The sequence below is a fragment of the Lonchura striata genome, chromosome 18, assembly GCF_050655825.1.
Source record: "Lonchura striata isolate lonStrDom1 chromosome 18, ASM5065582v1, whole genome shotgun sequence".
Lineage (NCBI taxonomy): Eukaryota > Metazoa > Chordata > Aves > Passeriformes > Estrildidae > Lonchura > Lonchura striata.
Window position 1 is genome coordinate 5,005,810 of NC_140720.1, and position 27,689 is coordinate 5,033,498.

General features: G+C 39.1%; 1 protein-coding gene across 1 annotated transcript in view; it reads left to right on the forward strand.

The window, feature by feature from the left end:
• SMURF2 (SMAD specific E3 ubiquitin protein ligase 2) overlaps positions 1 to 27,689 on the forward strand; it is a 59,563-nt gene that overhangs the window by 6,561 nt on the left and 25,313 nt on the right. The window contains exons 2-3 of the mRNA XM_021537207.4: positions 20,827 to 20,865; positions 22,408 to 22,516. Of these exons, the coding sequence (XP_021392882.2) occupies positions 20,827 to 20,865; positions 22,408 to 22,516 (148 nt within the window). The remainder of the gene's footprint in view (positions 1 to 20,826; positions 20,866 to 22,407; positions 22,517 to 27,689) is intronic.

Consider the following 27,689-nt stretch of genomic DNA (forward strand, 5'->3'; position numbering starts at 1 on the left):
ACTCTTGGCCAGTGCGTATTTAACCCAAGGTATGAGGCTTGTTTTCTTGGAGCAAGGGAGAGTCACTCCATGGCTGTGGGATTGTCAGTGCAACGGCTTCAATGCTTCCTTTCTGTAACCAATTCATTTGAGTTGTTTCAAATATGCAGAGAATGTCCAGGCTATGTAATTTACAGGTCACAGTAATACTGTGTACCCAGATTGTTCCATTCTTGCCGAAATCAGCATGTGTGATGCCATCTTGCCACAAACATTGGAGTGACAATGCCATAGTAAAGCTTTCCAACCCACAGCACCAAATTTGGGATGCACATGTCCCTCTGCTCCATCCTGTGCCGTCAGATGGGTGAGCTGAGGAATGCATCTGCATTAAAGTCCATTTCTTGTCATCCCCCTTTTTCCCTGGGTGTAGAGGACTGTGGTGGGTTGATGTGTAAATGAGTGGTGGCTTCAGGCAGGTTCACAGACCAGCAGGCTCTTGGTGGCATTTTCATTCTGCCTTGACCCAGATTTTAACATTACTGATGGAGTTAAATGGAGTAATAACTAATTATATCTGTCATGATGCTTCTTTTTAACATGCTAACCATTTGATTTGGAGTTTATATATAGATGCATACATAAATTCAATTATAGATGCAGTTGTGCTTGTATTTAACTGGAGGTGGAATCTGTGTTGGTAATACTTAGAGGCATTTTCTGAACTTGGGTCAATCTGAAGATTTCTTCCTAAGACAGATAGAGATCAGGCTGTACACTTCTAAAATTATGTATGATAAAGCTCCTGCTTTGTGCATATTGTAGGACATGAGGAAACTAGATGGAGTGTACTTAGTAATTTGTTTTTCATTTTAGTAAAAGGCAATCTAGTAAATGCAGGTATTTTTTATGCAAAAAATATAAAATGTATTAAAATTAATTTTATTACTGGTGAGGGAGGAAAGATGTATCCGGGTTAGATGTTTATGGACATGACTGGTTAAAAAAAAATTAAAATAAAAATCATTAACCATGTAGAGGAACAAAACATGTCTGAATAAAATTCATAGAATTACAGTCATGCTTAACTGCCTGGGATTAGAAATTCATGGCATTTATTGTACCAAGCATTTAGGTATCCTTATAGCAAATAGTCCTTCAATTTGACTTTTAACAGAAAATGTTCACCTTGTTCTGAAATTATTTATTTATAATATCTATAAATATTTATTTTCAGAGAAGTTCTTCCTATTATTTTCCCTTGTGGATTATAAATTAGTTTATAGCTCTGTATAGAAGACTGTGTGCAGGACTAGATGAGTAATAGCATTATGCTTAGTTGTAGCAATACTTAGGTGTCCTCTTTTTTGTTTAGCAGCAGAGTAAGTTTTTCTGTCTTTATTTATAAAGGGTGGCATCATCGGATGTGATAGAAGAAATTTCTAAGGATACAGCTGGTGTAGGTGGTGTCACTCAGAGACAAAAGGGAACTTTTGTAGAAGTGAAATAGGACAGAGTGGGGTTTGATTGTTGAAGAGGTGGCACAGGGATGTGGAGGGACTGTAAGTTTCCCAGGTTATGTGTCACTTTATAGCGAAAGCAGAAAACAAATGTGGGTTCATGTGCTTGGGCTAAAATGTAAAGAAATGTACACAGCATGTTGGTGAGTCCAGCACTGAGCCAGGCTCTTACGATTCAATGGTTGCACTGTCAGTGTGGAAATCTGAAGATACCCAGCCTCTTCATCCTGATAATACAAATACATGTATTTTAAAGGACACAAAATACCCATTGCTAAGTACTTCATTGAAATAGATGTGAAGGACCTCATCCTCACATCTTCTGGAGAGCACTTGCTCAGCAGTACCAATTAAAAATGACTGCCTTCTTTAAGCCTGCGTGCACAGAGTATGACATATAAATTGCCCAGAATTAAAGAAGGGCAAAATGCATGATGAAGCAGAAATTTTCTAGGGCTTTTATTTAGAGAATTGTAGTAGAAAGTTAAAAAATGTTTTATACTGATCTTGCAGAAGGTTCTTGTTACTTGAAGCTTGTGAAGAATGATACAAAATTTTTGTGCCATCTTTCATAATTTCCAGTGAGTTGCGTATGTGGCATTTCTAAATGTCTAACTAGCAATTCTGGATGCTTGATGAAGCACAGGGTGGTGGTGAACAGAATCTTCAAATGTATATATGTGGTATATATATCACACATAGTTATAATAAACTCTTGGTCAAGGATGTTGGAATGGGGAGAAACTGCTGTTGTCCTCTGCTGAAGCTTATTAATGCTGCTGCACAGGGGAAGTGCCCCTGGTCTCTTAGAGAAGCAAATGCTGTCTGTAAATTCCAGGTTCTATGCAATAATTCCAATTTGCCTCAAATAGTTGGATATCAGCTTTTTGTTTAAAAGTTAAAGGGTTTAAATCTTTATGATTGTGCTAATGTGAGGAGGGCAAGATTTATGCTGAAGTTGTGCTGTCGTGTAACGCTGCGGCCCTTTTGTGAACATCCTTCATGTCTGGGATTTCTTCTTAAGAACTGGGTTGAAAGATGATTTAAAATGTTGGCTTCTGCCGCAGGAAAAGAGAAGGCCTTTAAGGAAAAAATGACTTAGAGTAATTTTCAGTAGTACGTGCGTCGTGCCTGGCTTGTCATAAAATATTTGTGAAGTCTTCTCTCCCTTCCTCAAGCAGTTCCCACAGTTCACAGTGTTCTCTCAGTAGCTGTTATGAGGGGGGTAAAAGGAGGTTAAAAGTTCTGTAGTCCTATCTACAAGGATAGACAGTAAAGTTCTTGGTTCCTCTCCCAAACAGCAAGTGGTTATTCTGCCTGGGGGGAGGCCCTATATATTTATATTTGTCTGTGTCTCACTTGCTTCTGTGGCCAGGGGATCACGAAGAAATTTCTGTTCATTTGTGAGATGTGAATGTGGCATTGTGAATACGTGCCTCGGATTTCCTCATTATAATATTTATCATTTTTCCTGAAAGTTCCTTTCCTCTGGTGAATTGTTCATCCTGTAGAATCAGTCAGCTATTTCCTGTTCATCAGGATAATGTAACTTCATCTACACTGGGCAGGACTTTGGACCCATTCAAAAGCTTCATATTTTTCGTTAAGTTTATTGGAATTTAGTAACCTCACTCTCCACATTTCAACAGTTCTTTGCAGTGTGGTCCATGCCTGGAGATGCACTTGTCCTGCTCCCACCCTGTGTCACTGCAGTGGGGTGGCAGCAAATGCACAGGAAAATTGTCCCTGCTCACGCTGAGCCCTGGATTGCTCCTTGTCCCTTGAGCACTCTGGGGACTGGGAGCTCTGGGGCCCACACTTGCTTCTACTTTGTGTCATTTGAACATGGAATTGCTTTGTCTGTCTGAACATCTTGGCCTTTTACTTGCCATCAGTGGAATTTATAGCTCTGGCTGAACTTGGAATACCAAGTTGGAGCTAATAATGCCAGCTCCAGTTAGCACTTCCCATTATCAGGCACTGCTTAGTGCTGTTAGCAGCCACCTAACACAGACATTTTTCATGTTGAGGAGCTAAATCAGACCAAATTTATTTTGGGAAGATTCTGCTAAACTTCAACTAGTTTCAAAAACGATTAAAAATACATTGCACATCATCTAGAAATGCTTTATTCTTGTGAATCCTTTATTCTGAGGCACAGGCACTGTCAAACAGGGACATGGTAATATGCAGGTGTGGCAGAATCAGCCAGGTGAGGCTTGGTGCAGGTGTAGTGAGGAGCTGAGCTCTGCCTCCTAACGCTGAACTCAGTGTGCTCCTGGTGGGAAGAGAGGCACTACCTGGAATGCACAGGGCACAAAAGCTGGATGAGGGGGCAGGAGAAGGGAGTGACCTGGAGCAAGGAGCTGTCTGGGGATATGGGCAGATGGTGGAATCTGATTTGGGCAGGACGAGGCACTGGGGATCTGTTGGTACCTGGGCTCTGGTGCTGCAGCACTCAGCATGCCACAGGGTCACAGAGGCAGCCCAGAGTCTCCTGTTCCAGACCTTTCAACACTTGGCTGTGTAACCAGGGAATGCTGTTTCTGCCCGTGTGATGTTCTGTTGGTGAGCTGTCTTATTGGGAAGAAGGGGTCATCTACAGCAGAGGGGCTTTATAAGAGCTCAAGATGCAAAGAATCAGAGTGGTTACAGTTGGAAAGAGGTCAGAAGTTTAAAAACAAACAGGAAAAAAACATCCACCACGAAATTTCTCCCATGTGTCGTTTGCTTCACATGTTCATCACCTTGATACTATATAGAAGAAACAGGGAATTAAGGGCTGGCTTCTAAGTGGACATGATGCAGAACATAATTCTAAAAAGGCTTGCAGATAAGATCAGGGTTACTGCTTATGTGTAGAACAAAAGGAATTCTTCAGCTTTTAGCAAACCTGAAAAGTTTTTTTTTAAAAAGACCCTTGATTCTAAGCATATCTTGATCACTTCATTAATGCTAATATTTTCTTACTTTAAAAGGGTCAGAAAATTGCTGTTAATTATAATTGATTTATGCAGTTTTTAAGTTTCCTTGTCTCATTTACCTGCCGTATTTTCACAAAAGTTCTGGAGTTACAATTAATGGAATTCCAGAAGTTACAATTTTCAGAGAAGTGTTATCTGCTGTTGATGAGTTCATTGCATGAAAGACTTGAGCTTTTTTAGAGTCAATGTTAATATGTTAAATATCAAGCAGACAGAGAAAGCTACGAGCTATCATAGTCATCATTTATCTGCTGTGATGGAGCTTGCATTCTTTGTGAATATTTCCCTATAGAAGAGGGCAGCCCTTTAACTTTACAGTTTATCCCCACTGGATTTGCACCAGAGCATCTTCCAGCGTCAGGAGGTTGATTGAGTACACTGTGCTCTGTTTACACTGAGTTGCCAGTGTTGTGAACCACTTGGATCTTCACTCTCTGTGTGTATGAAACACACACAAAGGAGCGTGCAAAAGAGTTTGACTAGTGAAGAAACAGACCAGAAATTACCTGTACTGGGCAGGTGTACCTCCAGCAAGAGACAGGCAGATGTGCAGTGTGAAGTTTCTTGTAGAGGTCTGTGTAGACAGAGTGAGGATAAGTTAGGGGTGCATTCAGATGGATGATTATTTTTTCTTTTAGTAAACTACAAATGAATGAACTGATAAAATGTGAAACTGCAAGGTTTTAAGTAAACTTAATATTGTCTAACTATGAAGAAAAATGAGGTTTTCAGGCTGTTTTCATATTTTACATTTATTCATTAATGCCTAAGAGTGCTTCTCTTTTCCCCCAGTGTTTGACACTAGTGCAAAACAAAGGTTTCTCCTATGGGACTTTCTTTCCTAAAATTGCTCATTTTCACATCTCTTTGCACTTTGGACAATTTTAAAGTTATTAAATGCATGTCTTAGTTAAACTGATCCCTTTTATCATGATTTAAGGTCAGTGATAGCCTTGTCTGCTTCCCAGGGGGATGTTTAGGATCTGTTTGGTTTTTAGGTATACACTAAATGCATCACTTTCTACTGAAATAAATACCTGTTTATCAGCTTAATAGAATAGTTACATTTGAGAGTTGAGGCGTGTCTTTGTTGTTTTAAGACTATGAAATCCCTAAAGAATAGAGTACCATTTCCATCAGATACGGTGTTAACTGCATTTCATGAAATTGCCTTTTTCCAGCAAGATGTTTTGTTATTTGCACACATATGCACATTTAGTGGTTTGTTATTATTCTGAGGGCATGCTTTCTTCATTGTATTTGGCTAGGGTTTTTTTTTTTTTTTTTACATTTAATTGAAGTATTTACAATATAGTTATTTTTGTTATAGTGAACCATTTTATTGTTTCAGAAATGAATGAATCATATATTCTAGGTTATTTTTTCCTGGCAAATATTTTTCTTTAATGGTTCCTCAGGACTAGTTTAAGTTGTACAGATGAATAATACTGGAAATGCAGTATCTGATTCATCATGTCAAATGTTACAAAGAAAAACCCTGTGAAACTGTATATATATATATATATACACACACAGGTCTTTTGGTCTTTTCACTTGGAATAACATCAGCTTTACATGGGACTAGAGTGCTTGTGTAGCTGTTGCAAGGCAATGAAGTAATTATGCTGCTTGAGTCTGTTGTTTGCTCTGACTTCACCTCCATTTCCTAAAATCCCAAGATTCTGTTCTCTTTCCCAGGCTTCTCTCCTCTGTCCCAGCTGGAAGAGCAGTGCTGGCTGTGCAGCTGAGCTCCCAGACCTGTGTTCCCTTTGCAAGGGCAGGGTGTTTGCAGCGCGGTGTTGGATGGATTTTGTCATGAGGGAAAGGGTCAGAGGGGATTCTCTGCTATGCTACAAGCAAATACAATGAAATTTAATTTTGGTAACAGGTATAGCAGAAGGTAACCACAGGGTGGTGTGGAACCTGCTCATGGTAAATGGTCTTTTCATGTTGAAGCACAGTTTCTGTCTGGCCTTTCAAGTCAGTCCCAGGTGGAAGAATCCAGGTGCATTTCCTTGAGTGCTCAGCATGAATTCAGGAGCCAGATTTGAATGAATGAGATGAGTAAGTGGCTCCACAGCCCCCTGAGAATGCAAGAGAGCAATGTCAATACTCAGTATTTTTGTTAGCTGAGTGTACATTCTCTATACTGATGTTTAAAACATTTAGAAGAGTAAGAGTATCAAAAGAGCATCTAATATGTGGGCATGTGCTTCTGTGGACAATCTGTGTGAAACCTGTAAAGAGCAGGTATTTTTGCTTTCTTTTGTATCTGTATAAGTGGTTTATGTAATCTGGAATGTAAAGGATTAAGTTCTGGTAGATTTTGTTTAGGCTTATAAATATACACAAGTTGTTTTTTCATATGTTTCACAGATTCACTATAGGAAGGTTAAAAAAAAAAAACAAAACAAGAAAAAAACCACCAAACCACAAAAAAACACCCAAAACAGCAAAACCCACCCAACTCTCCCCATATTTCCTTTGTTGCCCCTACCCTGAACTTCTGTTCACAAAAATACTTATAAACAGCAAGTAATGCATTTTCTTTTGCATACAAAGCTCTGGGGAAAATGAGGAAATATTTTAGTGTGTGTTAGGCATTTAATACTTTGTTTTGCTTTGATTTATCTTTCAAAGAGTTGTGGAGGCCTGCCTAAAAAACTAGACTATGGTCCCTGTGAGTTTGTTACCTTTGTTTAAACAGTCAAACCTCTACTGCTGGAACTCAAAAATTCATGGACAGAATGATTAGAACAGTAAAAATGACATTAAAAAATGTGATTATTGGATAAACTGGTATGAGCTGCTGAGGATAAATTGATTTTGCTATTGCTTTAAATCTGTGATGTGTTGGTATTTTGGCAGAGTAAGAAAAACAAGGATATTAGAAAGTAATTTACTGCCCTGGGATTAGTGAGGAGTGTTGTGTTTCTGTGACTGGGGCAGGCCGGGCTGGTGGAGATGTGTCTGATAAACAGGACGAGGTCTAGTCTGACAGCTGGCAACAATAGCTTTTGCTCAAAGTCAGGTGTACTAAATTAGCAAATCTATTACAAGGCTACAGGAGAAATATCACAGAAGACAAGCCTTGTAGGCAGAAGTGCTGCCAAATGGGAAATGATTCATCGTCTCTGAATGGGATGAGCACTGAGCAGAAGCAGTTTAAACCTCAGACTGCTTTGGCTCATAAACCACCAAATATGCGATTAACACTTTATCTTCTCCAGTCCCGTGGTCTCCTGAAGAACAGTCTGTATTTAGGAGCAAAATCTGTGAGACTTGTTTGTTTCTTTTAATCTCTCTCTTGTAAGTTTGAATGCCTTTAGGTATTTTTTGGATTTCTAGCTAAATGACAAAATGTTTGTGTGCACCCTAAAAAAGCACTCCTGTCTTGTGACCCTTCAGCAACAGCACCTTTTAATGAGGACAGTTACAGCTAGGAGTGCAGGCACAGCTCCCTGAACTGACTTACTGCAGTTTATTTGCTTATATTTAGGGAAAATGCATGATTAGCTGGAGATGTAGTTTAATGTAGGATGTCAGTTCCAGGGTGATCACTGCATTTTGATTTTTAGTAATTTAAAAATTGCATCACTCCAACATTAACAATGCCATTCATAGTCTACAATGCTGAAAGGTGAACGGGAAATATATTTATGAATTCTTAAATTTAGCTAATGCAGAAATGAGGTACGGTTTACAAAGTTGGATGAAGCAATGTAAAAGGGAAAAAGCCTGTGCCCTCTTTGTCTCTATATAACTGATCAGGTATTTAGTGTATCTCTGGTCTTATTTTACTATAAATTGTCATATTTACTCTAAGATGCATAAATGATAGAGAAACTAAAGGAATTATGTCATTGGAAGGTGTTTAGTATTAAATAATTGAGATAGCAGAAGATGCCTGTGAGAATAACATTGTACTTGGAAAGTTAATATATTTGTTTAGCAAATCATTGTATTTGGGTGCCCTGGGATAGCACTCGGTTAGAAGATGAGATGTCCAAGGAGCAGTGTGTCTAGGAAATGCATGTAAAAATTCCTCTGGAAAACTTGGTCTGCTCTTTCCTTGTTTGTGTAGCCATGTAAGAAGTGGTAGAAATCAGAAGTTATTTAGTATAACACTTTGTGAGCAGAACTGCAAGAAGTTCAGGGTTCCTAGAGTGAAAGGCTGCAGGAAAATAAGGGTTTTCTATTTCTGTGTCCCTTCAAAATCCCCATCATGTGCACTCAGACTGTCTGAAGTTCATAACTGGGGTTTGAGGTCCTTGGAAGTCCTTGGATGCTCCTTGCAATTGGAAGCCAATATGTCTTCTGTAATGAAATGTTCTTGAACTTGTTGGGAATATTTTCCTGGGATTTTATCCATTTGCTGTTCTGCTAGGAGTGTTGATGCACAGTGTTACACTTTTTGCATTCATGTAATCACCTTACACTCTTTTCAGTCTCAGCTCCTCCCCATTATCTTTCTTAATCTTCACTCTACCCTGCTTAATATCTTCTACTCTGTGTTCTTCCTTCTCAAAAAAATTATTGTCATTTTACTTCTTGGGCATTGCATCTTCCCAAGGGATTTCTGAAGTTATAGCTTAAATGACATGGCAATGGTTTTTGGGCAAGATCCTTTATTTCCATATATTGGTGAGCTATTTCATCTGAATCTTTTGGTGTTCTGTTTCTTTAAATTCCCTTTTATAGTATTTCTTACAGTATTATATAAATTGTACCGATTTGACTAAGTAATTTAAGCAACTTGTGTAAAACCAAAGTAAAACAAAACCAAGGCTTTCCTGTAAGTTGTTTTACTTCAGCTGAAATAAATAAGGTTGCTCATTCAGTTCACTCATCTCTCTTCAACAGCAGCAGCTTCTTAAACTGTTTGGATTTATTCTGTAGGACACATCTGTTTAAACAGAGAAACCAAACAGAATCTGTCCTTACCAAAGGACTGCAATAACTTAATCAGTTTATAAATGGGATAGGCTAATGATGTAATAATCTCCTGAGATGAGGTTTCATGGGTGTGTGGTGGGTGATAAGACTGGACTGAGGTATATGAGAGTTTTAGTGATGTTTGAATGGTGACATTGTCTTGGTTTTCCATGTGTGATGCCTTTAAGCAGCTGGAGTTTTCCTGATTTAGATGATGTTGCATTTCTGCAGGTACAGACAGAATTCCATCATCAGAGGCATGGCCAGGTAAAGGGGTGTGTGTGTGTATATAGTCCACGCACTTTCATGCTGACCCTGTTGTATTTTTGACAGAAGCCAAACTGTCAGGATCCAAAGAGAGGCAACTTCCGAGTTGAAAGTATTCCACTAAAACTAATTTTCCCCAAAAAAGTGAATATAAGGATATTGTGCTTAAATATCTCAGCTGTACTAAATAAGAAAGAGGCAGGAGCCACATATTATGAAGGAGACAGAATGTCTGAGGTTGTGGATATTGATGATAATGTGGGAGGATATAAGAGTATATTACTCATCTGTATTGCTCCATGTAATATCATGTCAGTACATCAGGTGTAGTAATAAAACAAAATTGTGCTGAGCTAGGAATTTGGATTAAGGGCAGCTGCTTAATTAATGATTTTTTGCTAGTGATAGTATCAAAATCATGACCCTCTTGAACTCTTTAACATTATTTTACTTATTAGAGGATTAGTTTTTATAAATACGTAAATATGTATTTGAGATGCCAGAATTATTTTTTTTCCCCTAATAGAAGTTGTTGCCCAAGCTTTTCTCATCAGTTAGGAATTATTTCTTAAAAAGCATCTGACAATCCTTTTGGTAGTACTGATAAAATCAATATGTACAGCATTTTGCTGGAGTGGCATGGGAATTTCTCGTGAAGGGTGAATTATGTCCATGGTTTTGGCGTCTTTTTTTTTTCTTTTTTTCTTTTTTTCCTTTTTCCTTTCCCCTCTTCCCAGAAAAGCCCCAGCAGCAGTGGTGTTCCCCAGGGACGATGTCTGCAGCAGAGACAGAGTTTGGAGATTTCCTGTTTAAATCACACTTGTGGCTGTGTCCTGACAGTGCTGGCAGCCCAGCCTGGATTGCTGCTGGGACCCACAGTCCCTGACACCCAGGAGTCTGACTTAGCTGCAGGTGCCTCTTGTCTGAGCCCTTTTTAAAATTCAGGGCATTTTTGTCCAGTTGGTAATTAGATCATGTATTTCTTTTGTTGTTGCCTCTACTACAGCTCATTCAGAAGGTGGAGAGTTTTACTGCAGTGAAACAAATCCAAGGGTTCTGCTCCTTGCTGCCAGGTTTGTGCCCAGCACGTTGCATGAAATACATCAGGCAGAGCTATAATTTATTTCTCCCATTAAATTTTTCCCCCAACTCCTGTTCCTGTCAAAACAAACTGAGAAATAGATGGGTAAATTTCCACGTTACCTTTTTTATTTATCTATCAGGGGAATGATCCTGTGCTCCTTTAAGTATTTTACAAGTTGATAATTTTGGATTAATTGTTTCTGTTTTGCTTAAAAACTAACTGCTGGGATTGTGAAGTCTTTAAGGACAGAGGTAAGATTTTTAGCACAATTGTAAGAGTTTGAGATAAGGGTTGACCCCCTTTTCTTTGCCTGAGCTCTTAAAAACTATTTTATTCCAGTATTTCTTGGAAAATTAAATTAGAGTTTACTTCACTCACACTTGGATATAAAAACCACCTCTACGATTTGGGATTAGTTAATTTTGGTAATGGTACACTAAAGATTTTTTAATGGACTATTTTTTTAGTATTGCAGGAGGGTAAGAAATAATTGAGACTGTTACAGTAAATGTAACAGCAAAGTTGCAGGATTGTTTCATCTTTTTAATAGATTTCTGTTTCCCACCCTGATTTTGTTTACTGGAATGTGATTTTATATTTGTCACCAATATGAGAAACAGAAAGAATAACTTTAAATTGGTCTGAAAATTGATCTTTGCTGACTTTTTCCTTTGAAGCATTCTAATGGGTGTTAATTTAAAGCTGTGTTGTTCCCCCACCCCAGGTGACAGCACAGTTTTGAGTCTCTGTAAGTGGTGTCAGTCCAACAGCTCCATGGTACAGTAGTGTTTGGTTTTTCAGATGTTGAAAAATGGGTGAAATGGATGGTTAGGCCATTTTAGAGGAGGGTGGAGAAGAGAAATGGAATTTACAGTATATGAAAGTTGTGCATTGGAAACATCCTGGCTGGTCTGAGAGGCTCCATCCACACTGAACCAGGAAATGCAGATACTCCCAATAGCCTTTGTTTTCTTTAAGTTTCCCACGTGTTACTTCTGCTTCTTTCTCGCCGAGCTGTGGCTAAAGCCCTAATTTACACAGAGTCCTGATGAGCATGGTTTATTTGTATCATTCACCTTTAATTTACACATGTGGTATATGGCTAAAAAAAAAAAAAGGCAAATCAAACCCAACTTTTTTTTCATCTACTTCCTCAACTTAACTTGAATTAATGTGAATCTCCATGAAAGAGACTTGTAAACCTTTCTGGTAGGGTTTGCAGTGCCTAGGGAGGGCTGCTATCTTCATTGCAGAAGTGGCAGCATAATAATTTCTTTCCTTCACCTCTTGAGAGGCGTATCAAACAACTGGACACATGAATAGGGTGGGTGACGTGTGTGGCAGCGAGCCCATTGCTGAATGAATCGGGAAACGTGAATTCATGAGCTGCACGAAGGAGGAATTCAATGGTCTGGGGGGTTTTGTGTTTTGTTTTACTTTTGGCTTGGAGTGGAGTAAGGGAGGAGAAGTGGAAAAGGAAGCCTTTTGTTTACAGTGAAACAATGCTGTGAAGTAGACATCATGATGTAAAAACAGGAGTCTAAACATGGCAAATCTGGGCAGGCTCCATCTGGCCGTGGCCACGAGTCACTCAGCCGTCCCCGCACAGGCTGCTGGAGTCTGGAGTCACTGTCCTGTCATCCTTCCCTTACGGGAATTTAAAATAGCCTTGGAGACTCTCTCCCAGAATTTTATTATTGCATGAGATGAATTATTTATTGGCGTAACTGTTTCTATCCAGTAATGCATTGCATCTTTGTTCTCTCTGATAAATGTGTGATGTTTTCATTTGGAGTTTTAACCTACTCTATGTGCAGGTTATATGGGTCTGGAATTCTAAATCTAGTCACAGCACAGCCTATTCTTGTGGAGAACCTAAGAGTGAATCTGTTGAACAGAAATTATACTGGTTTTGCGTTAGGTTCTGGCATCTTTCACAGTAGTTTAAATTATATAGCATTATTAGGGTATTTGTCAGTTCTGGATATTGTGGATTTGTTTGTTTAGTGCCACGGAAAAATTCTGATTTGTTGAGACACAGGTTTCTAACTGACAGTGCTTTTAATGTATGTGATCCTTGGAAATGGGTTTCACTTTACATGTAGTATATTAAGGATTTAGCATCTGGCTTTTGTTGAACATACAGGAATGTGTTTATGGGAAAAGATAGAATTATAACAATTAGTAAAGGAAATTCTTGTTAAAAGTGCTTTTCTAGTGTTTATACTAATGCATATTTTGATCGAGTTTATTTTAAAGCTGTCTACCTTGTGTTTGGACATCAGTCTATCAGTGATGCTTTTATATGTCACTCAGAATATTTCTCTGCAACCTGACATGTTAGTATTAAATAGCACTTTAAAAATCCATTAGTACTTTTGAATTGTTCTAATGCCTATTTTTAGTAAGAGTAAGAATTGGTACATGATTCTAAGTTTGCATTCAATTTAAATGAGGTTTGTAAGTCTGTAAGAGAATAGAAATTAATTTCATACCAGTATAAGCTGTAGGCGTGCTGGGAGGTAGCTGTGCCTGTTGAAGATGTCACCATCCCTTCCCAGTTGCCCTGGCTCCCATCAGGAGCAGAAGGAATTGTGTGATGCAGCTCCAAATTCACATCAGGAAAAGATACCCAGGTGCAGCAGCCCCGTGATGGTGTTTGGGGTGTGCCTGGCTGCTGGCCCTGCAGCTCTTCCTGCTGCAGAGCTTGCATCCAGGGATGGGGGACAGTGATTGCCTTGGATGTCACCGAGCAGAGTGTGTCTGAAATCAGCATCAGCCTGTCCAGTGTTCTTGGGTGAGCTGGGCTTCTATGTGCTGGCATATGGCACCTGCAGCTCCACCAGGGTGCTGCCTCCACTGAGCCCTGGAGAGGGTGGAGTTTGGAGTGTTAATTTGGGTGATGCTGAATTTTACAATGAAGTACTGGGGAAAGTAATGATCCTGCCATTCTCTCTGTTTAGAGCTCATTGGGTTATTATAAATTTCTGTTGCTCTGTGAGACCCAGAAGGAACAGCTGTCCATAAGTAAAACAGAGCAGCCTGGAAGTAATTGTGTGCTTACTAGCAAGAGAAGTGCTTTTTTGTGTTTTAGTTCTGCATTTCTGAGTGTGCTTTGGGAAATGGAAAAGCTGAATGTTTAAGGAGAAGACTGTGTCTCTAAAATCCTGAAGGTTTAGAGACCTGAAGGGTGTTAACTGGTTATGTTGCTATACTGGTAGCAAAATCTGCTTTTAACTTAATTTTGTTTTTAATAAAGTAAATTTCTGGAGCTGCAAAACAGAGGTAGGAAGAAAAGCTATATGTCTCCATTAAAATGAAAACATTGAGGGAGCATTTTGTTTCATGGGGTGCACTTCTCCAGTACAACTGCAGCAAGGGCAGCTTGGCTGAGCCTCTCTGCTCTGCAGCCATGTGCTTGTGCCACTTCCTTTGCCGCAGGTTTGCAGATGGCGTGACTGCAGGGTAAGTCTGTGCAGCTCTAGGAGCCAACAATGAACTAATCTGTCTCCCCAGAAGGTTAATTTTCTGTTAAGCCAGTTCAGCTTCATGCTCTACCTTGTATCCCTGTGCTGGCCGGACCTGCTTTGAGGGAGGAGCAGCTGCAGCCCCCTGTACTGTTGGGTGCAACCTGAAACCTTCCAGCGTGCTCCCATCACCCATCCTGCTCAGAATAATGGTCAGCTGCTGTGTTCTGACCCATTTCGTGCTGCAAGACCTTGACTCCAAACCCCTGTGCACCTGTAAAATACAGTATTTGCTAGGTTTACCTGTTTTATGTGTCCCTTCTTGACAGCAATCAATTGCAATCTTCAAAAATGCAGAAATTTCATTAAGCAAAAGTGAACTCAGTTTTATGATCATGTTCTGTCACTTTTTGTTCATTTGCAGAAAAAGCATCTTTCAGAGAAATTGGAACCTTAAAAAAATTCCTCAGAGAGATTAACTGTAAAATAAAACTTCATGTCAGGGTAAACAATTTTATTTCAAAACTTTAATTGAGGTAGTTATTACCTCAACAGCTGTATTTGCAAAATCCATATGGCGTTATTTACAGCTCTTTGTTCAATAAATAGCTGAAGACCTCCCGTTTTGTATTTTCCCATCTGGGAATTCAGGCAGGTCCAAGGAGGGAATGCAAGCAGAAAAATGTAAGTTTCTCATGAGCGTGCCAACAATGGAAAAAGCCAGTAGGAATTTGTTTAAAAATGTTTAAAGTATTGAGCCATCCTGCTGGAACCTGTGCACCGTGTGCTGTTTGCCTGTCGCGAATGGCTTTTGTAAAAGAAACAAGTGGATTTGCAAAGAGTTTTGTACATTGTGGAGAAAAGTACATCATGTCAGCCTTGGGTTCGAACACCGGAGCAATCTCTGGGTCCCGGGGGCAGCCGTGAAGGCGAGGAGGGGCGTGAGTGTGGCTTCATTTGCCTTCCTCCCTCTCCCTCCCCCAAGCAGGCTCATTCCAATCAGCAGTGTAATTGGAATGCAACCACAGTCTGGAGGAGGAAGGGGAATTTTTGGCAAGGAGAGGCAGAGCAGTTGGGAGCTTTATTCAGATTAAAGCATAGACGACCATTCATTATCAGTACAACACACATTAGCAACAGCACAGCATTGTGTTTCTACAGCTGGGACTTATTTCAGTGATTGTATTGCCTTGCATAGAACATGCAAACAACTGGGATCTGATCACAAAACCCAACGCTAATGGCTTTCAGTAAAAGATGGTGTTTCTGTAGGAGAAGAAAGACTTGTCCTCAAAATGAGCCGTTGTGGTAAAAATTGATAGGCAGCCTGTCGCTCTCCCGTGTGTTACATATGTTCTTGAACAAGTGCTTTTTCTGGGGAAAAACCCTCGGGAAAGAAAAAAACCAACAGGAATGATAATGTTAAAACTGTTGGTTGGATTCAGAAGGCTGAGCTTGTTCTTCTGTGGTGATGACACGTGGAAAGCCAGAAGATTAGAAAAAATAATCTTAGCTTTGGACTGAGTGCTTTCCTCCCCATAACCTCAGGGCTGTCTGTTGACAGTGTGGGTTCTTATGGATGGATGGCTGGCATGGGATGGGGGGTTCTGCTGAGCCATGTGTAGACTTAAATGTGTTGATTGTTTGTTTCCTTCTGCAGCTATGGCTCACTTCCATGGACATTCATGATTGTTTTCATTTTCTTACCTGTTTTCCTTAATCTTTCTTTGATAGTATTGGTGTGTCTCAAATATACGTATTTAAAACTACTTACTTAAACATTATTATTTATTATTTTAACATAGGAATTTTAAGATTAATATATTTATAAAATTATTGTCTACAGCTGTAGCCTGAGGTGTTTGTACCTCACGCTGCTGGGCATAAACACATTTAAACTTTGTCATGTCATAAAGAGGTGCATACTAAGAGATAACCGAGTGCTACACAAACATGCAAGTAATGCAACACTAAAACCTACCTGTGAAGTAAAGTAGTGGTATTCCTATTTTGCAGGTGAATGTGGTGAACAAATTGGCTACAAACAGTTTGATACTGGCTGGAAATCGCCAGGAGGGTTGAATACACAGCCCTTAAATGTCTGGGTTCCTTGAATTCACATAACACTTTCTTTCCTTCTAATGGTGCTTCCTCGGCACTCATTCTGCTGTTACCCAGCCTTTGGAGGTGAATAGATCATTGAAGACTCTGAGCTCATGTCTGAGAGGTGGTGATTCTGTGAAATCTCATAGATCTTTATCACTTTTTACTTGTTTTCAGTGCAAGCTTCCTGCATTGGAGCTCCCTTTCCACGGCTTCATGTTCTTCCTCCCTCTATCTGTGGAGACCTGGTGTTACTGATATACTTATTATTCTGAAATAAACATACTTTTTAATATTTATGAAAAATAGTGGTACTGTATAACATAGGATACCTTCCCTAACAACAGCTTGATGTCATTAAAAGTTGGATTTTTCTGTAAAAATGGTTCCAAAATTAGCAGCAGTTGTAACAAGAGTTCTTCAGTAACTAGCAAAAAGAATAAACAGTTCAGAAAATGAGAGGGAAATATTTATCTTTCTATAAAATTTACCTTTTTGATAGTCATAGTTCCTTTCAATTTTTATGTGAGTTCAACCAATTATTCGCTCCCTCTGTAATTGCATGTAAATTTTAATAGGAAACACATAGATTACAGGGGTTTGGGGATACTAAATATTTTGCATTTACTTATAATATTTAAATTATTTTTCAGTAAACCATTCTTTGTCAGTCACAGGAGTAATAAATAAGAAAAAGGAAATTGGCAAATATGATTCACTTAATTCCTATTTTTAAATATTTGTGGACTGTGTAGCAAAGCTGTCACAGAAGGAGACTGGGTAGCTTATAACATTATGCTCTTTTAATGTTTCTGTGAACAGACCTGAGTAACATATGTTAGAATGAGATCATAAAGCATGATAAAAAAATATTTAATGTATGTATACTATGTAAAATTGGTGTGCTGTTTTTCTTGGCACATATACATTGGAATATTAATGTTCTCTTTTCTGTAGACTACCCAGGAAGTCTGTAATAAACAGAAACATATCTATCCATTGACTCACTGATACTCTGTAATGAATACTGTATCTACACATGTGTGCTAGAAGCCATTAATGTCATTTGATGATGCAGTTATGGCACAAAACACCCCCCCTGTTCTTTTTCAGTATATTCAGCCATTGGTTTGCATTCTAGTTCCAGTGCAAGTTTAAATAGCTTAACTTTTTGTTTCAAAATATTTGTAACAAAAAGTGCCTTAAAACAAGCACATCCAAATAACAAATAACCTTCTGCAGTGCCCTTGTGCCTCCAGAGGATCCATTAGTGGTGGGGCTGTGTAGATCTGATAACGATGAGCGTTAGGTCCAGAATCATCAGCGCTTTAACTTGGCTTTGTCAAGGGAAAGAAACCTCCCTCTAGTTCTTTCTGGGTTTTGAATCTTTCGCTTAAATTGAGCTTAGGATATAGGACTCAAAGATAATTAAGTCCCATGAGTTTTGTGAGAATCATTGCCTGGGTAAAGAGGAGACCCTGGCAGTGACCTGAAGCCAGAGGAAAAAGCTGCAGCAGATCCTGTGCTGCCGGGCCACGGGAGAGCCTGCGTGGGAGAGGGTCTGTGTGAATGCCCAGTGGGAAAAGCCTCAGCCACAGCCTTCAGTCAACCATGAAACATGAATCCATAGGAAACCAAACTTCCTTAGCTTTTATTCTCAAAGAACTATTAATCAGCTGGTTATCAGAATATTCAGGACAGGTTTTAATGCAGTGTTGAAACTGTTAGAAAAGTGGAGCATAAACTCTGGTACTTTTCCCACCAGTGGGAAAAGTTTTGTCCAAAAAAATTCTTGAGATAAATGAGACCTCTGTGTGTGGAAGAAGATTGTTTCACTTCGAGTTGAGCTGATGCTTCTGGGACCTGGGCTTTTTCATCTAGAAATACCTGGCAGAGAGGGTGTTGCTAGTGGAAGCTTTCTCAACTTCTCTGTTTTGTTAACCTGACAAAGCCAGAGTTGACATCTGACTTCCTTAAATGTGGTTACTAGAGAGGGAGAAGTTGAGCCAAAAATATTTGTTTGTTCACTCATGGCTAATTGTTGGGGAAGCAGTTATTAGTCTGTGTGCCCAATCTTATAAAAATGAGATTTCAGTTAAATTGCATTGGCAGGCTTGCTTTCTTTTTGAAAAGAAGTGTTTGTAATTAGTTAACATTACAATTTCTCTAAAGAATAGTTGAACCTTTTTTGTCTTGGATATTATATAGTTTCAGGAGCACCCTGTGTGGCTGTGCTATAGATGCATTTTGACTTAACTATTGAATTTTAAGCCCTCTTCTTCACTTGACACTTCTAATTACTTGTAATGGGTAAAACTGATAATAATTACATGTTTTTTTAGATATTTTAGGAAGTTGTCATCTGTATAATTACCTATTTTACTTGAAGCTTTTTACCACTAGAGGAAAGGTGGCTGGTGAGCAATAACCTATTGCAGTTCTTCGGCAGATGATATCTGTTGTGTTATCACTCATCTGAGGATATTCTTGGTGTAATAAAACCTTAAGGAGCAGCAAAAGCAGTTTTTCTATTACCTATTTTTTTTTCAGATGCCTTTAGGTTCTCAATGTTCTGGATAGAGTAAACTTTAGATTGTTGAGCACGTGGAAGCCTTTGATAACTGTGGATTTTTTATTACAATGTCCAAAGACCTTTATTTGATTTCTGTGGCAGTGATATGACAGTGTCTTTCCTATATGTACTTGAATGCTGGGTATCAAATACCTGAAATATTTGACTCTCTATTAGTATTTTATTACTGTTGACTGTTCAGATTGAAATTGCTGGGTGAAAACCCCTCAAATGGAGCTATGCTCTAGGACTACCAGTATGTCTTTGAATTGAGAGAAATTATACTTACTACTTTTATCATCTTTAAAAAATCCCAGCAGCTACCAACCTGGAACCAGGCACTTCTTTTTCAGGGTAATAATGTTGTTAGCAGCCCCTTATATCAAACTACTGTGCTGAAATTTTCCTGGGAGCTTTCCTGTGGAATAGAAATGTTCCTTTCCTGTGGAATAGGTCAGTGTGAAGGAGTTGTTCTGTGACTCCCTGTAGCCACTGATAGGCATCTCCTTGTGTTTTATGGAGGACCAAAACTCCTCAGACCTGAGCAGAATTGTAGCCAGATTTTACAGGGCTGAATTCCAGTGGAAAGCAGCTTCGTTAAAATCAGCATCTTTATGAATGTAAAAATTGGGAAAACATGAATTCTATGTTTAGACAGTCCAGGGTTGTTCTTCTCTGCCCTGGCTGTGGAGATCTCCATGGGAGTGCTCATGGATTGCCTCTGCTTGCTTTTATTCAGGCAGAAATTTGAGATCAGGAGCCTTGCAAGATCAGTGGGAGGGTATTCTGGGGGGGAAAGGATGACCAATGGTGTTTGGTTTTAGGTGGTGCCTGTGGGATGTGATTATTGGATGCACTTTTCTGTCTTTGCATTTCCTGGCAGTAATAAATATTGGCGATCTCATAGGAAAAATATCCAAGGGAATCATATAGTGAGGAATCTCTTGCAGCATCAGGTTCCAACCAAATAACTCTTCCCACTCCCCCCTCCTTTTTTTTTAATACTAGCTGTGGGAATTCATGCTTTTACTCAATCCCCAAGAATCCTTTTGTGTTATCAGTAAATATTTTAATGTTTCACAGGGGAATCTAATATTTCCTGCTTACTAAACCTGTGATAATAGATAAGCATAGTAGTTGAGTAGTGGTGCAGTTTGTGAAGTCTTCTTTGTGTACCTTGGCACCTTTATATGAAATTTGTCCCCTTTGACCTTTTATTTATTTATTTGTTTATTTAAATTTATTCTCATAGGAGATTGTTTTCCCCTGGGTATTTTTAGTTGACAAATGCAAATGTTCCTTCCTTTTAATTTAAACAAACAAACAAAAAAAGCCTGAAACAATTACCAGCTGCTACAAATAAAAGATATCTTTGGAACCATCAAAACTCTGGCTTTAGAAGTTAGTGTGCTCCACCCAAATGCTTTTCAGGTAAAACCTTTTATTTGTAAAGGATGCAGGATAACAGAAAAGCCTTGGCTGCCTAATGTTCTACTTTTTGTGATCAAGGAAGCTTTTGCTGGGCTGCAGAACTGCCCCTCCTAAGTCCCAGCACTAATTGTGGTGAAGCAGCCAGGAGTGCTCCAGGTCCCTCTCTGGTGAACTCACAGCTGGCAAAACGGTTGAGGGGAAAAAAAATGCCTTTAGGTTAGTTTCACCATGTGAAACTATTGCCTGAGGAAACCACAACCATCTCACTTCCACTGTTAACTGCCTCCAGGTAAAGTGTTAAAAGATGGCACTACCAGCTCCACTTTCAGGAATTAATTCACATGGCAATATAAATGATGAAGGAGGACAATTAATTTGTTAGTTTTATTTTAAGCAAGATTTTCTGAAGTGCTGGATTGGTAAAATAACTTTTTTTAAGGTTGGCAATCAGTAACTTAATTTTGTATTTCTGTTCTTCTTGCAGTACTGTGTGCAAAAAACTTGGTGAAAAAGGACTTTTTCCGTAAGTAGCTGTTACAGTTTTGTACTTTTATTTATAGACAGAATAAATATTAGGCAAGTTCTATAGTGCAGTGTTTGCATATGATCATTATATTAAGATATTTGCAGTAAGGGGTCTGAAACCCTTGATGTTTTATTTCAGGGCTTCTATTTTTGTCTTAGGTGACACTCATCACAGAATCACAATAATAATTAAAACACTGACGCACTGTGTCTGTTTTTATGGGAGTGGAAAACAAATTTACCCACTCAGGCAAATTACATGATTTTCAAATTTAGTGTCATACATTTATTACGTCGTTTTCATCCAATAACTTTTTGTCAAGCAAACAGATGTGCTCCTTTATTAATAACCACCTCATAACACCGACGTACTCTGAAATTATATTTTAATTAATTTTAATAATGTTTTGAAATACGTGCTAAGAAGTAGATGAGGAAGGCAGAAAGGAATGCTATTGTCTGTGTCCTGTATGCAGAGATCACCTGCCTCCCACCTCCCACCTGGGAGCAGGAGGAATTTGGAAGAGCAGACCTGAGCTTTGGAAAGAAATAGAAGAGGCAATGATCCAGAAGTATACTGTGATTTGAGATACTTCTAAAGCATTGCTTATATCTGAATTTCTGTATTGATTACAAGTTCTTGGGTGTTTAACAGTTTGATCATGCCTGAAAAAATCCCTCAGGATATGCAATGTGTGATGCTGAAGCACAGATGTCCCAAGGTCCCACTCCTTTGTCCCCACGTGCTTTCTTGACACTTGTCCTGAGCCCTCTGCTGCCTGACCAGCCCTGCCTGAGTCACCTGAAATGCAGCTGGGACAAAATTGCACCTCAGCAGATGTGATGAATGTTACCTTGGTTCCTCCAGCTGACTCACAGCACTCAAAGAGGGGAGGAATGAGTGAGTGTGTGGGGAAAAGGGCAGGACCTGGGGAATCGGGGCTGGGACCATCCCTTCGTGGGCTGCTCTGCTCCTGCTGCTTTTCCAGCCCTGCATCTGGAATTCAGCACCATCTTTACACTGATTTTTGGTGTTAGATGAACCTGTGTTCAGTGTTTCTTAGGTACTGAGCTGGCAGCAAATGGAGCACAAAGCCAGCAGTACACAAAGTGGATCCTGAAAGCAAAAATAATCTTTTATAGGCAGTTCTTTGTTACACCAATATCATCCAAAACCATAATTGTGATTTGATTTTAAACATATAAAGAATGTAACTCTGTTTTCTCTGCCTTTGGCTTCTTTGTATACTGAGAATTTACTCAAACCTAAATTAGGAAGATTAAGGTGTTTAGATTTTTTTTTTCCCAATGTGTTTGATTTATACAACTTTTTCTTAGTCTATACCAGTGAAATAAATTGCTAATTTACCCATTTCCTGTGCTTAATACGTCATGTTATTCCCATTTATTAAATGGGGGTCTTATTATGAATAAAAGGCAAATAAATCTTCAAATGAAAGATAAAATAATTGAGCAATGATAAAGGATTTCAAAGCATCCTGATCCACTTGGTAGCTTTTTTTTCTTTTCCTCCTCGTAGGACTTCCTGATCCCTTTGCTAAGGTTGTGGTGGATGGATCTGGCCAATGCCATTCTACAGATACTGTGAAGAATACACTTGATCCCAAATGGAATCAGCATTATGACCTGTAGGTGGTAACAGTGATAACCAAAGGTTTGAAGTGAAATCCTCTAAATTACACAGACAATGTCAGATGTTCTTTATCCTGTCCTGTGTATGGTTTGAAAAGTATCCCAGAGTTTATTAGTTTGAGCAAAAAGTACACTTAGCAAAACTCCACTTTCTCATTTACCTCAACATTTAAGCACTGCACTTGTTTTTCTGGTGCTGATGTCTGCAGCATGTGGACATGGACTACAGCATTGTTTTATTGTGGTGTTTCATGGTAACACTTCTGTAAAATGGAGCAAGTAATTGACAGTATTTCCCTCAAACTGCTCTTCTCCTGATGCAATTTTTTTGGTTGTGGTGCTACAGTGTCTTTTTCTCTGTGTGCCTTTTGTTCATTTTTTCTCCTTTCTGTCATTTTCTGTCCCAAAAGTTCTTCTCACTCTGAATTATTGTTATCATCACTTGAGCACCTTTTGGTGTTTTTGAGCAGTATCAGTATGGCACGTATATGTCATGGTTTTCCTCTCTTTCTAAAGCATAGAATATTTCTGTACAATATAACTTATTAAAGCTTTGATTTATATCTAGGTCTCTGTGCATGCTTTATTTTTCTTGTCTTTTATTCTCTATCTTTTTCTTTGGGATGAAAGATGAGGAAGAGAAATGAACTGTTTTGCATCATTGTATTCTCCTGTTCTGATCTCTGACTTTTTCCCCATGGCTCCAGTCCCTGTTCTATATTATTAGAAACTGTTGAACATATTTATGTTAACTTTGGCCATCACCAAACCTGCAGCAAATTAGTATTGGTACATAGACAATTTCTTGTCCCTTTTTTTCCCAGTAAAGGGAAGCATCTTGATGGGTCTCACAGCAGAGTATGAAAGACCTGGTTTAAAGTCATGCCTTGATCTACTCCTTATTTGAATATCCAAGCCTAAATGTGTGAAGTCATTGTTCATAATGAGTTCGTGCAGGATACAGAACATTTTCTTCATTGCTTAACAAAGTATCATGGCAGTTTAGTGAAATAATATTATGGTTTTATTATCCAAACCCAGTTCAAGCTTAGATTCTGCATGTGAGACTGTAATTTATATTCCTTAGAGAAAAGGATGCAAAAGAAGTTTTAAGTTCATGTGTAGCATATGGCTCTCTTTTCAATTGAAAGGATTCTAAGTCCGTTTGTTTTTTTAATGGTACAGAATTGAGGTTTCAGACCTTTGCCTTTCCATGTCTTCTCCAGGGATCAGAGTAGAGTTAAGGAGATATGCCTGAAACCAAGCACAGACTTTGATTGCTTTTAGTTAGATGGGTCTGTTAATGAGCATTAATGCACAGCTTTCCAGGGATAGAAGGTGGGAAGTCCTGCCAGCATGGCTAAGTGCAAATCCTTCTGTAACCTTTGTGCAGCTGGGGAAGGGACTCTCCTGTAGGAGGAGGGTGGGCATCGTTTGGCACTCTGTGGGATTCTTTGTGGAAGATGTCAAAATTCTGTGTGGAAGTCTCTGGTTCCCTGTGGCTGCCCCAGAACTGGCCAGTTTGAGGTGCTGTGGGACACTGGAGTTGTCTGGAGTGGCTGTCCAGGATGCTCAGTGCTCCCTGAGCTGATGATTTGATTCCCTTCTGCAGAAAAGAAGCAGAGGACGTGGGAAATGAGGGAGGATGTTGACATGCAACAAGAGTAATGGAAAAAAACCTGTAAAATCGTTAGAAAAAAATCCTTTCTGGTTGTAACATTTAAGGAAGGATGATGAGAAGGTATTTTTAGGTTGTTTTATAGAACAAGCCATGGTTGTATCTGGATACTGTATTGTCTTTCCAAGGCTGTGATTGTAATCCACAACATACCATAAAAAGCAGAGAGAAAAAGGGGGGTTCTGGCAGAATGTGTTGCTTGAGCAGATTTTTGAAGCATCTCTTCCTGGATTGTCCAAAGGAATTTAGACCTGTGTGAAGTATTTTTTGTGGGTGGTGGTTGTTTTCTTCTTGTTCAGAGAAGTTCCCTTAAAAAAATAGATTTGGTTGAATTAGTGTATTATTTTCAATATAAAACCTTGTCCTCTGGGAAAAACTACTTTGATTCCGGCTGTTGAATTCCTTGATGACAGAACTATATCCAGTATTTCTAATCCAAAGTAAAATTTGGTGTTGTATCAGTCCTTGTTATTAGAAAATAATCCTTTCCCTCTCTAAATTGTCTTTATAATATTTTAACCCCTTTTTTAGTGTTACTGTTATTCGTTACTCTGGGGAAATGTATTTCTGTTTATAAACATCAGTCACATTATCTTTATTTCCTATTTAAAATAGCAGTAAAATATTAAATCTCTTTGGTACAGCAAAGAGATTGCCTGGCTATTATTGTAAGGTGATTTTTTACTGTATAATGTACTCAGTGTCAGGTCTCAGCTTTTCATCTGCACCAGATATTAAGATAATTTGTTCATATACCATATGGTGCCAGATGCAAATGGCACAGTCAGATGGAGCTGTTGTAATACATTCGTGCAGTAGCGTCTGAATTAAGTTGCTAATTCCAAGAGAATTTTGTGGCATGCTAACCTGATTCAGCATAAGTAGATATTCTGTTGTATAAGAATTTTTTAGAAGGACTTCTGCAGTGTTCTAAAGAGCAAGAAAGGGTTGGCTTCTGCCTTATGTGGTTCTTAATTCAGATCTTAGTGTGAAAAGGAAGTGGTTGAATTAGCAGCTTGGATTCTTCAGCCTAGATGGGTGTGTGTGTAGAGAGGGGAAATCTGGGAGACTTTCCAGAAAGAAATTGCCAAATAGTTGCTGTCTGGATGTAGTTTAATGTCAGTAAAATACCATGCTTGCCCTGGATGTATTCCCCTTCCTTATTTTCAGTCTTGTTTGTGTTTTCCCTATTGTTCAGGCCTTTCCTCAGAGCTTTTGAATAACCAGACTTGACACATTTACAGACTTCTTGCATTCAGAACTAAACTACCTAAACCAACAGCTCAGGAACTTAAATCCCCTTTTTCTCTTCCTTCCCCTTTCTTCCCTCCTGTGGTAGCCAGAGCTCTCCTACATTTCCCCTGCCCAGTCTGCCCAGCCTCCCCAGCAACCCCTGGCCCTAGGGCACAGCAGGTCCCACCTTTCTGAGAGGTATTTGCACCATGATCTCCACCAAAACCTGCTCCTGGTCCCTGCTGTAGTCTGTGCCCCTCAAGTCCTCATCCCCAGGCTCCCGCATGGACTCCTCTCCATTGTGGGCTCTCTCCAATGGAACCTCACCCAGCTCCCACAGATAACTCCCTCTCTTCCCAAAATCTCCTCACTGCAGGTTCTGCTGCTCTCTGGTGCCTTCACATCCTCAGGCTGCTGCACTGCCCTGGCAGAATCACTTTCCTCCCCTAATCCTCTGACTCTGTTTTGCCTAGTTAATGCTAAAGAGCCTGGATTTTTCTCAGGGAGAGAAGGCAGCAGCTCTGCCTAGTGCTGCTTTAAACAATCCCATCCTAGATTAGCTCCTAAAGAGCCATCAGACAGCTCTGTGCAACTCCTTTTCCTTCTCCTTTTCCTTCTCCTTTTCCTTCTCCTTTTCCTTCTCCTTTTCCTTCTCCTTTTCCTTCTCCTTTGGATGAAGCTGATGCCCTTTGCAGCAGCCAGTGAGTACCACGTGTCCCTGCTCCATTCCTGCTCCGTTCCTGCCTAAGCCACAGCCCCTGGCAGGTCCTGGGGACCATCCCAGAGGATCAAACAGCCTTCACTTGCTGCAGAGATGGGAAATGCCAGGAAGGAGGTGAATGAAGATGGGAGAGAAAAAATTGGGGTGCCGTTTTTCATTCTGTCTCATCACTTCTACTCCCCAGTCTGAACGTAGCTTGTAGCTCAAAGCAGAGCACTGAGATTGAATTAGAAAAAAAAGTCAGAAATGGGAAAATGGAGAAACAAACCAAGTAAATCGTCCAGGTCATAAAAACAGTCTTTGTGACAGCATGGATTAGAAATAGGGAATTCCTGGCTTCCAAACCTGAGTTCATACCTCGTGATGCTGCATTTTTCTCTCTTTCTGGAGGGAGTATGTCTGGCTTGTGATCAGGAAGAGGTGTGTTTTTTCAGGAATATATTTTTCCACTTTCTTCATTCCACATTTCTTCAACAAGGTGAACCCTTCAGGGAAAGTGTAGGTAATGCTGTGGGGATGAAAAGTCACTTGATACCAAACCTTCCTCAGTGGCAGACAAAATAACAATTGTCCTGTTTTTAATTTTTATTTAAATTATTTAGAGGTTTCTAGTAAGGCATGAATTTGATTTTTTTTTTCTTAGAAGTGGATGTGCTAAGAGTAAGGAAATTAAAATTTCTGAACATGCAGTTCTTAACCAGAGTCTTAATTTTAAAGGTTCAGAAAATATGGAATTCAACAAAATGTCTATGCAATTGAATTTCTGTTTCCACTTCATTAATACTAATCCTGTTATCTCTGTTGAAGTACTGAAGCTGTGGAAGAAATATTGCTGATAGGATAGAGGAAAAAAAGAAATATAAGCTCCAATAACTTTAATTACGAGCAGGAAGAGAGAGTCACCCCACAAAATGGGGGGGTTGTGGTTTTTTGTTTCTGGTTTGGTTTGTTGCACTTTATTTTTTAATAAAAAATAAAATTCTTAGCTCAGGCTTTTATGTTGGAACTTTATTGCCAGATGATGTAAAACAAATGTAACTTATCCACCAAATTGGATTGATCCACCAAATTGAATTGGAAATATAAACTCAAATATTGGAAATATAAACTCATCCTACTGTCACTCTCTAAATACGACCATGGGTTTTTATGACTGAAATGATGCAGAGATGTAGATGAAAGAAACATTTTGCTGTAAAGCCAACTAGATGTTACTTAACTGTTTCTTTTCTTCCTTTATTAAAAAACCAGGCTTTTTATTTGGAAAAATGCAGCTTGTCTTGCTTATTTCCTTTTCAAATGTGAACCAGCCTAGGTTTTGGGTGCAAAAATCAAGAGTAGATTATAGTAGAATGTGGAGTTCCCACCTCTTGGTGTGGATGGTGACTGTTCATCCCAGCCCTGAGAACCTCACCCTGAAACATTACAGGAATTCTTGAAAACTATGTTGTATATTCAGCTGTTCTACATATTATTCAAACTGTTCTGTTATGAAATTGTGTTTAACCATATACCTTTGACTTTTTTAAAGCAACAA